This window comes from Arachis ipaensis, chromosome B6 (assembly GCF_059453495.1).
Source record: "Arachis ipaensis isolate K30076 ecotype BB chromosome B6, ASM5945349v1, whole genome shotgun sequence".
Lineage (NCBI taxonomy): Eukaryota > Viridiplantae > Streptophyta > Magnoliopsida > Fabales > Fabaceae > Arachis > Arachis ipaensis.
The window spans coordinates 141,231,449-141,242,800 of record NC_142441.1 but is presented as its reverse complement, the minus strand read 5'-3'; the positions used below and the strand labels follow the sequence as shown (position 1 = coordinate 141,242,800).

The 11,352-nt window shown below is 33.5% G+C and overlaps 3 protein-coding genes across 3 annotated transcripts; 2 read left to right on the top strand and 1 right to left on the bottom strand.

The window, feature by feature from the left end:
* The first annotated feature begins 215 nt into the window (after positions 1-215).
* On the top strand, positions 216-1,163 carry LOC107647583 (ethylene-responsive transcription factor CRF1-like). The gene has a single exon (XM_016351651.3). It carries the CDS (start codon positions 216-218, stop codon positions 1,161-1,163), a length of 948 nt encoding a protein of 315 aa, XP_016207137.1.
* Positions 1,164-1,945: 782 nt separating this feature from the next.
* Positions 1,946-5,754, bottom strand: PDV1 (plastid division1). The gene is made up of 2 exons (XM_016307093.3): positions 5,240-5,754; positions 1,946-3,077 (listed from the first exon to the last, which is right to left on the bottom strand). The coding sequence occupies exons 1-2, from the start codon at positions 5,573-5,575 to the stop codon at positions 2,574-2,576; spliced, it is 840 nt and encodes a 279-aa protein (XP_016162579.1). The 5' UTR covers positions 5,576-5,754; the 3' UTR covers positions 1,946-2,573.
* Positions 5,755-7,373: 1,619 nt separating this feature from the next.
* Positions 7,374-8,354, top strand: LOC110263566 (uncharacterized). Its single transcript, XM_021105029.2, has one exon. The coding sequence runs from the start codon at positions 7,446-7,448 to the stop codon at positions 8,166-8,168; it is 723 nt and encodes a 240-aa protein (XP_020960688.2). The 5' UTR covers positions 7,374-7,445; the 3' UTR covers positions 8,169-8,354.
* Positions 8,355-11,352: the final 2,998 nt, after the last annotated feature.

Below are 11,352 nucleotides of genomic sequence, written 5' to 3'. Positions count from 1 at the left end.
TTGATAACATCTGGTTTAAATACTATTTTATTATATTAATTCAGGTTTTTTTTTTCTCCTTTCATTTTGGTACCTTCTATTTTATACTTTTTCATTCCTTATGCTCTGATTTCTCTGATAAAAACAAATTTTTCCTTCTCCCTTGATAAATCAGTTAATATAATTTTGATAAGCAATACACTCTTCAAATGACAAAATAGAAACAAATAAAAGCTATGGAACAAAGCATCCCAATAAAACAAACTAGACATCGTAGTGTCACCAACAAGTTTATGAAACAAAAGAAAAATTTTGATCTTGTCCATCTCAATGATCCCATTTCCAGAAAGCCTAAAGTAATTCGTATATTTCTAACTGATCAAGATGCTACTGACTCTTCCGGTGACGAAGAAGAAGAGTTCTTCCCTCGCCAAAGGGTGAGGCATTACATCAACGAAATTAATATTCACCCACCCTGCGAAACCGTTACCAATTCCCGAAAGAGGCTTGCCGGAATATCCTCCCCTTCATGTCGGCGACCAGTGAAGACCACTGTGGCAGCCGCCACCACCCCAACCACAGCCACCACCAATAACAACAATGGCAGAAAGTACCGTGGTGTAAGACAAAGGCCATGGGGTAAATGGGCGGCGGAGATTCGAGATCCAAACCGGCACATCCGAGTTTGGCTGGGAACTTTTGACACTGCCGAAGAAGCTGCCAGGGAGTATGATAATGCCGCGATCAAGTTTCGCGGTCCGAAAGCTCTAACCAACTTTCCGATATCACCACCATCACAAGAAAAGAATGTAGACATCTACGACTCATCATGCGAAGATGAGTGCCTCGTCAACATGTCTTCATCACCTACTTCGGTTCTCCATTCCACAAGTCCCAAAACAGGAAAACCACAGAAGCACCACAAAGAAAACGATGGAGAGTGTGAGGGGGAGACGAGTTTCTTTGATGATGAGACGTTGGGGAATGACATGTTTAACTTTGCAACTTTGCATGATGAGTGTGTGGCTACAATGTTTGATGATGAAACTACTTCTGCACGGGTCTTTGTTAGTGAAAGTTTCAAGTTTGGTGACCACATTGAGCTTGGTAATGCAAGTTTGTACCAGGTTGACGATTATTTTGAAGAAATTTTGCTAGGCTCGGATCCTCTTGTGGTGCTGTGAGAGTGAATCAGATTCCAAGACACAGATTTGGTACTTTAATAATTACATGCATGGTGCTGTCTTTGGTATGCAAATTACTAACTAGGTTTTGTTTTATGACATAAATAAGAATAAGAAATAGGTGGTTGTATTTATTTTTTTTTAATGGTAGCTTTATCTACGTTGTTTATTTGTTTATTTTAAAAACTCAATTATATGTAGATTGCTAGCTAAATGGAGAAGAGGAGTTGAATGGAATTTTGTTATGATCTTACTCATGTTGCTTAAAAATTTATAATTGTTGGCAGTACTGCAAGAATAAAATCGTTGTGAATTAGGTGGTGGAAGAATCAAATCGTCGTGAATTAGAATGTGGAGAAGTTATATTAAACTGAAGTTGATAATTGAGAATTTAATTATTAATTTTATAGGAAGACAAAATTGTATATAAATTTTTATCTAACTGAAAATGTCTATTCTCGGTGATGTTTACACAATTTTACAAGAAGCAATCAAACTGGTCAAAATTGGTTAAATGGTTTGAATTAACGGTTTAGACGATTAATCTTTAAAAAAATATTGATATAAAAAACTCCAAAAAAATAATTTTCTTTTAAGAAAGTATATTGTATATATAAACATATTGTTTTATTATATATACTAAATTCGGATTGAATTTTAATAAAATATCTAAATCTTCAAAACCAGTTTCACATATCTGAATCTCCCGTCTCTGGTGGTTGAGAACGTATTATGTATACGATTATTTTCATGAGAAAATATATTTAAATAAAAAACGGTGCTCTTTCTTTCCGAGAAGCTGCAAATATATTACACGTGTAACAGGAAAATACATAATAGATTTCCTTAAAGGCAGCAGCATCGAAGCTACAATGCACAATGCAGAGGAGATAGTAGTATTCACTATTAACATTAACTAAGGGAACGAAGCCCGAATAAGAAAATGTAGATTCCTGAATTCTCACTTTACATCGAAACGCATCTACCAAACAGATACAAACTATAACTAGCTAGCAGGAAAATGGATCACAACTTGACTTCCACCATAATGAAAACATCTTAGCCAAAATACTTGAAGCACCATCATCACACCAAGGAATTCATTTAAAAGAAAATGACCTACACCTTGCACATCAATTCTCGACTAAACAAACTTTTCGGCGCAAGAAGCCTAAGAACAAAGACAGGTTGCAAGATTTAAGTAGTATTCTCAAGGAAGCAGGTTTACCTCCTCTTTGGCCTACCCTCCTCCCCAGTCCCCACAGACCCACACTGCTGATACCAACAAAGACAGAAAAACCAACAAAAAAAAGGATTTAAAAAAAAGAGAGAAGAGAAAAAACCCTTCGTAAACTAAAACCATCACGCACTACTAATTTCTCCAAAAGATTAGAATGCTTTTCTTTAATCCTAGCCCCTGGCCAACAATACATCCAAATTACAGGAAGAGGATTCGGATGCTGAACCCTCAGTTGTTGTTCTGAAAGTTCTATTGCTGTGAACTCCATCTTCGTGCCTGAACGGATGGTCATGATAACTAATCTGATGCAAATGAAGCAACGCAATCATGCTAACAGCAACCAAAGCAGCATTGCCCACTATTCCACCCATATGATCCAATCCAAAAGATTTCTTCACAAAATTAAAACTTGAAACAAAAACATTGTAAAAGAAATTAGAATTCTTCCCTTTCTCAGTCACAAAGTTCTCAGAACAGTTTGGTTGTCCACAAAGAATTTTAGGTGAAACAAGACGACCTGCATCATGTACATCTCCAACAAAAGCTTGAGCTTCTTCGATAACTTCATATTTTTTACCATGATGTTCTGCCAGTCTCATTGCAAGAACAATTCTACTCTGTTCTAATCGGGCAATTGCTGCATCTCTCTCAACACGCTGCTGCGTTTGAATGGTCTAAAACATTCAGATTGAAATTCAGGTTAAGAACAAATCGAGCAAAATTTAGCCAAATCAAAGGGTGATAGTAATAACCATGAGCTAACATTTAACTGATTAGTAAAAGTATTCTTATTTTTCAGTAGAAACTAAAGGAGAGATGGCATATATTGATTATTATGTATTTACATCTTTGTTAACAGTTAAGTTCATTCAGAAAAGACACAATAAATGAACTAAACACACTTAAGAGGACCAGAAAAGGAACCACTGAACCAATCACAGGCTTATAGGCAATCAAATTTGTTATTTGTGGAGCTCTGGACAGAACAAGCAAGATATTCACCCAGGTTCATTATTTGTGTTAGTAACAGGATCATAATATAACTATATTCAAAGAATGTGGGTGGCTATTTGTGGTTTACGTTGAAAGCAAGACTCCAAATTGCCTTAACAATCCATCCAAGATCACAAACATAGTTGAATCACCACAAAGTTATTCAGCAACTATTTTACATAACAATTTTCATTTTCTTTTTCCAACCACAACTCAATATATTGTGGAGAAGATGAGGATTCACCATGCACCATACATGATAAATAAAACATAGAAACACTCGTGTTATCTAATTTTCTATTTGCAGAGTTATTTGACACCTATTATTTTAACAGTTTTACCGAATGAAAAATAAATAAATAAATAATTGTGAGCAAAAGAGAGGAATTCACACCATAGAATTGTACTCCATTTCCCAACATTTGGGCAGTGGAGAAATAAAGTTCTTAGAAGCAGAAAAAAAAATAGGGCATAAAATATAAAATGGTCGAAAGAAAGATTGATAATAAACATTAACAGGAACAAGACAGGAAATTGAAAGAAGCAAATAACAGTTGCCAGTGGCACCAACTTGAGTCACTAGTGGAGTTAACAGAAAACTTATGGCCTGGTTGTTTTACATTGGTAAATGGAAAAGAGAAAATTATTTACGCCAGATACTTTCTCTGGATGTACTACTTTCATTTACACCTCTCGAGTCTCGAAGGTTACACTGAATGGGCACTTAATCCAGTGCAAGGTCCACAGTTGGCCATCTTGAAAGTTGGCTTCTAGAGTGGATATTGACACTCTCAAATTGACAAACAAAATCTTATGAAATTGAAAGTGGTATTATCAAAAAGAGAGTGACAATGTCCACTTCCACCAAAAAGACAACACATAAACAATACCGCTGAAATACATCAATGCAAGTGTTCACTTTTGACATTTTTCAATAACTTAAATGAGTCTTATAAATAAAATTCAATTACACGCTTCTATCTTCCTTCGGTTTCCATGGGTGGTTAAGCCTGGAGTCAGTTCATTTGTTCTATTGTCCAGTACACAACCAAAATGTTTCAATATACATTTATACACCCAGCATATTCAAACATAGATTTAAACTGTCAGCATCATATTTCAAAAATTATATAGTATGACATACTCAAGTTGTGGTGCCACGATATTTCAAATTCACCTCACAGCATTAGTATATCACTTCAAGTGTTCCAATAATCCTACACACATTTGCACTTATCTCCTAAATAATCACGCGTTGTCCGGTGCATCACGTGTTCTCTATAATTGGAGAATACTAAACCTAAATCTTTAAAGTCAGCAAAGTATTGTTCATAGAAAATCGTTGGCCATGTCTACATGTTATTTCACTAAATGTGTAGAACCGAGGAGGCAATAACCTAGGCTCCATTTGATTGGTGTCTCAGAAACACAAATACAGAGACACAGAAGAACACAAATATATTTGGTCGCAATGCAACAGAGATAGACGCACACGATAAGAATGGAATACACTATCTCAGTGTGAATTTCAGTGTCCATGACTCAGTGTCCTATCACCTTGTCCCTCTTTCCAAATGCATTGTAAGGAAATTGAGACAAAATTCCAAGAGAAACTGTGGTTTAGCTTCCAATTTGTCATAAGTTATTCTAGCCTAATTAGGAGTGAACCAAAACCCTAGAAGTGCAGCAAAACACAACCACAAAAGAACATGACCGCATTGTAACACATTAATTCATGTCAAATTTTGCCGAATCACGAAAAACAAAACGAAATTGCTCAAAGAAGAAATTAAAATCAAAATAAACAAAAATAAAAGGAAGGCAAAGAGAAAAGCGAACTCACATGAAGGAACTCGAGTTGGTCTTCGAGGTTCTCGAGCGCAGTCCTTATAGCGTTAAGGCTCTTGGCTTCGTGAAGGGCGGAATCATCGTCTTCGGGACGGAAGTCCTTGACGAAGACGAAACCGACGCGGTCTTCGGCCGTGACGGAATCATCGGCAGCGGCGGCGGAGGCGGAGAGGTTACCGGTGCGAATGTTGTGAGAGTTCTTAAGGGATTTGACGGAGCTAAGAAAGTGAGACCTGGAAATGGAGTGAATAGCGTCGCTGAGCTTGTCGTGAAGGTCCCAGATTTTCTCTAGAATCGCTTCGATTTCCTCGATCTCCATGTTCCATTTCATTTCATCGGTGGAGCCACAAGCAATTGTCAGTAGCAGAAAATTTAAAAAGAAGGAAAAAAAAAGTGTAATAACTAGAATACTAGAATACTTCGCGACAACGAAAAGAATTTCTGTCTAAACTCTAAAGTTTTGGTATTATTGATGGACCGTTTGCTAAAATTTAGCCTTCGCCCGGTCTCTGGTAATAATTTAGGGGCATAGTTATAAAACGGAATTTAATAATTTCAATAATTATAATTACACATTTATTATATTTAATATTATTTATTTATTCTAACAGTGATTAATAAATACAAAATATACTAAATTATAATTAAAGAATACAAAATAAAATAATTTTAAATTATTTTAAATTAATTTTATTATATTCTAAATGTTTTTTATTTAAAAAATCTCCTAGTTTCCGTTTTACATTTTGTCATTTCCTCTCCATAAAAAACTAATGAGAAAGTGATATTAAGAAAGTTAGTTTAATTAGTAGAACTAGAATTCTAAGTGAGCTAATAAATAAACTCTTTTGAAGAGCTTGTTGGGTTTTTGGATTTTTTTTTTTATATAGAGAAAAAACTTAAATATTAGTATCTAATCCCATGAATAGTTAAAGTGGTTGAGATGAGTTAGGGTTGAGAGAGAGATGTCTCATTTGCAAGGAGAACACTAAAGCACTAAAGAGAAGAGAAAAGAGAAAGTCATTTTTGCACATATACAAAGCTGTCTCTGTAAATTGGTCACTGCAGATTCGTTAACCATTGGATTGAGCTCAAATTTGGACAGTGTATTCCACACACCTGGTTCTTTATTTTCACCGATCGGATCTTCGATTCAATGTCTGTAGCTGGAGATATTGTAACGCACAGCAGCTCTATTTTTGTGGTATTTTCATCTTCTTGTTCTTGTTTTGTAAGCTTTGAAGTTTGTGTTGTTTGGATTGTTGTATGCACGTTTTGTGCAGTAATTTGTGACTCTCTTATACCCTGTTTTTCATCATAGTGAAGCTATTTTCTAGTCTTGGTGACCTGTGGTTTTTACTTCTCTCATTAAAGAGATTTCTACGTTAAAAATCTTGGTGTGTTAGCTTGTCTCTAATTTTTTGTTTATGTGATTTTTCTGCTGCTATTAGGTATTATTGTGTTGGTGTTAATACTTGTTGTGAGTTGATATTGTTGCTCCTCTAATTCTTGCAAATAGAAAATTGTGTTTTATTCTTATCAATTGACATCAAAGTTCAGTTTTTGGATATTTGATAATAATTTGCTTGAAAGATGGAAGCAAATAATTCTAAACTTAGAGGAGCAACAATAATTATAACCAAATAATTTTTTCTGATTGTTAATATTACAAGTGTGAGGAGTGTATGAAGTTAGTCCCACATAAAAAAAACAAGAAAGAATGAGTAGTTTATAATATGAAAAACCTATTAAACTTACTATCTTAAGGTTTTGAGTTAGATGTGATATTATCTTATCTTATGTTCTCTCGTTTGATTTCTCCCCGAAATCTCTTCGGTAGTAGAGAGTTTCCACGGCGGCCCAACAGAGCCAAACATGGCCTTGTCATACAACAAGTTCTCCTTCTCGCGCACTACGGGTCTTTGAAGTTTTTCATCATACAATGCAATGTAAATGAAGAAACAAGGTAGAAGAAGCTACAAAACCAAAATAAGCAAGGAAATGAGGTCCAATGAGAAGTGTTTTCCACTTCAAACAACCATTCAGAAACTTAGCACGCGAGTCAAGTTACTAAAACTTGCATAATTTCTCACTCAATAAATCAACACTACAAAAGGCCACCCAAGCCGGATCACACTCCACACACATTTTTCCAATCATAATCAGTAATCACATATCACATATATAGAATAAGATCCATTATGGCCTCTTCGAATCCCAACAACTTCAATTTCCCATTCTACCCTTCTCCACCACCTTCTCACCCTTTCAACCCACCACCACCATCCTTTAAGCCTCCACCACCTCCTTCCCACTCCTTCACCCCTCCACCACCACCCTCTCATCTGTTTTCTCCTCCTCCTCCTCCTCCACGTGGACATCCACCACTACCACCTCCGCCATCTCATCCATTTAGTCCTCCACCACCACATTTGCTCCCACCACCGCCGCCACATCATCCAATTGTTCCACCACCCCCTCATGTTCGCCCGCCCCCATCCCCGGTCCCGCCACCGCCTACTCCCAACCACCCAACCGTCATTATCGTCGTGATTGTCTCCATGGGCGGCCTTTTGTGTCTTTCAATGCTCGCATTCGCGCTGTTTTGCTGGGTTCAGAAGCGGAAGAAGAAAACTGAAGAAACCGACATCATTCACATCGATGAGCATAAAAAGATCAAGGAAACCATTGTTCCTGGCCCTTTTGGAACGCAGACAGTAGTGATATCAGTTGAAGATGATGTTCATATCGACGAAGAAATCAAGAAGAAAACAGAGGAAGGTGGTCATCATCATCACGGTTTGCATGTTGAACCATCTTCGTCATCAACTGATCAAGGAAATTCAAGAAGCGCTGATGATGAGGTGGGAATATCTAAACTACTTCATCACCATCAACAAAAGCACGATAATGATAATGCATGATGAGAACAGGAACAAGCCGTGATTGAAATATTTATATGCATGCGTACGTGTATATTCCCCCGGCCCCCATTATTGAATTGTCTTCGTCCAAACAATAATTCCTCTAATATCTTATTAATTCACCAAAATTACTTCAACGAATAAATATTTTAATTTGAATCATGTTTCTTTTAACTTATGGCGTTATATAGTATGCACCCTTCTTTTGTTAAATTCCTCTTTTTTTGTTGCTGGGTAAATAATTGTCAATCTCAAAATAAATAAACAAAAAGAACACAGAGAGTATATGTTACAAAGAAACAAATAAAACCAAAAACCCAAACAGTAGGAGTGTAAGAGGAGGATAGGAAAGTAAGTAAATAAGTAAGAAGAGGACGATGACCAAAAACCCAAACATTAGGAGTGTAAGAGGAGTATAAGTAACTAAATAAGTAAAAAGAAGAAGACAATAAGCGCCCGTTTGAAAACTCTAGAAATAGCTTTTTTTTACTTTTGACTTATGAAAAGTAGTATTATTAATGTTTGGTGCAATTTTTAAAACCAAATTGTAACTTTCTAAAAAGCTATTTTGGAGCTTATAGAGAAGTTAAAAAAAATGACTTCTCTCATAATACTTCTACTTTTTATTACATTTCTATAAAATAAGCACTTTTAGAGTTAAAAATTCAAACACAAAATAACTTATTTATAAGTTACTTTTAACAGAGTCATTTAATTGTTTAAGTTATTTTATCAAAAGGAGCTTAATTAAGTTGATTACCCAAACTAGCCTAAATCTAAATGTGAAATTCTCTATAATAACTTGGTTCAATTTGGTTAAATATTTTATTTGATTGTAGAATTTTTTTGTTTTTTTTTAACAAAAAAAAAAAGTTTAATAAGTGAAGAGTTGGTAAAGAAAATTTTATGCAATCAATTTACTTTATCTAAACTCAAAATATTTTTAGTCATTTTTAAATCTATATGCATAATTAAAACAAAACACTTACTTAAAATAAGAGAAAGTAATACTAAAACTAGAAATTGGCCGATGTATTGTAGATATGATTGGAAGTGAATCAAGTCCATTTATGAGTTAATAACTCGATAAGCTGACCTTTTGAGCTGGTAATCGAATTTGAGTTTGAAATTGAATTTATAAATTAAATGAGTCGAGTTTGAATTTGGATAAGTTCAACTCATTAGTTTGTGAGCTAACTTGATTATATATATATATATATAATTATATATATTAATATTTTTAATTATTTAAAATTTTATAGTCATTTTTATAAAATTGATCTTATTTTAATATTTTTTAATATATATATAAGTTATAATTTATTGATATAGAATTATAAATTATATTTTTATTATTTGAGCTAGTTGGTGAACTTTCGTTGAGCCGAGTTTGAACTTACGAAATAGACTCGATTGCTAATGAAACGAGTCGTGAGTTGAGCTTAATTTTTATGAGCCGAATTTGAGTTTGAGCTAGCTTGACTCAACTCGGCTCATTTCCGGCTCTAATTGTAGAGGATTGTTAATTTTTTTTAATTATTATTTTCAATAAAAGTATATTTTGGATAAAAAGTTTATTAAATGATTTTGTTCTAAACAATTTATTGTAAATGATTTTGTTCAAAGTATATAGAAGTTGTTTCATTTATTGCGTATGCAACAAAGCCGATTTAAAAAATATATCTTCATCCCACTTAAAAGTAGCATCCATAAACTGTTACTTATGTGGAAAATAATTTTCAAAATCGTCCGTAAAAAAGCATAAAATTGTTAAGAAAAAATTGTAGCTTTTTGAAATTTTTTTCAAGAAAAAAAATTGCAAAGGTTTACTTACAAAGTTACAAATTACAATCCCAATCTATTGACAAAATTAATTAAAAAATAAAGGGCGAAGAACAAGGTGCCAAGTTGAATCATGTAACAAGAAAAAATAAAAGCATAATTGATTAAACTAATTAATTGCATCTCATACATTAAAACAAAAAGATATCATCAATAACTAAATGACATTGTTGCAATGAGATATCTATTAACAACACAATTTATCTGTAAGAGACATTCTGTAAACTTTATTTAATTTAGACAAATGAAACTTAATTTTAGGGTTCAAACTTATCAAGGAGAGATCTAAATTCATTTATCTAGCCATCTTATAGGCACATTACTATCACAAATTCATGCAATAAATCAAGTCCTTCAAGTTTAAAGATCTAAATAAACTTAATCTAACATGGAACCATTAATTAAAGAGTTATGCTACGTGTACACCAAAATTAGTCACCAAAATTAGTCACTAGTATAAAATACATGTTAGAATACAAAATACACATTGAAAATAAATTAAACCACACATATATTTATATAAAACTAGATTGATGGCTAATTTTAATAACAGATTTTGGTGTACAAATAACATTTCTCTTAATTTAAAAAATCAAATATGAATTAGGATATTTCCAAAGCTAATGTTTTTGCAACTTGGCAGCATCCAAAGCCTTGGTCATTGGAGAAAGCTAAATAATCGCATATTTGCATGTAATACAATTTCCTCCAGTGTGTTGATGGAGGGGTCATCTTTATACTCCATCAATGTAATTAAAATTATAGTAAAATAAAAATAATCTATTTCATTTAATTATCACTAAGTATGATTTTATGGAACTTTCAAGGAGAACTATAATGTAAAAGGCTAAAAAAAAAAATTAAAAATTTATAGTAGTGATTCTGGTGGACAAGACATTATTAGGCTCAATGTCAACAACTCAGCATATCAAATATCCAAGTGTAAATGTGTGATGAAGTTTATTAAATGTCATCATACAAACTTTGTCGGAGTGTCCTTAGAATCCCAACTCATCTTATTTTGATGGTTTCTTTAAACATGTGTCACACATTGGAATAATGATTTTTTTTTATTAAATAGAAAATCATTTCAACCTAGTACTCAACAAGTGAAAAAAACCAAGTCATTAGATACTAAATTAAAAATATAAACTAAATTTCATTAAGATTAAAGTATTTAGGTGTATTGTAATTGATTTGAAAAAAAAAATCTAGAAAAAAGGTCTTTATTAATGTCTCAAGGTAAGCTAATAAAAAACAAAATTTAAATTTAATTAAAAAAACTTAGTAATTAACAATACAAGGAGATTTACAAGGCCCCTAAAAATCCACAGGAATCATT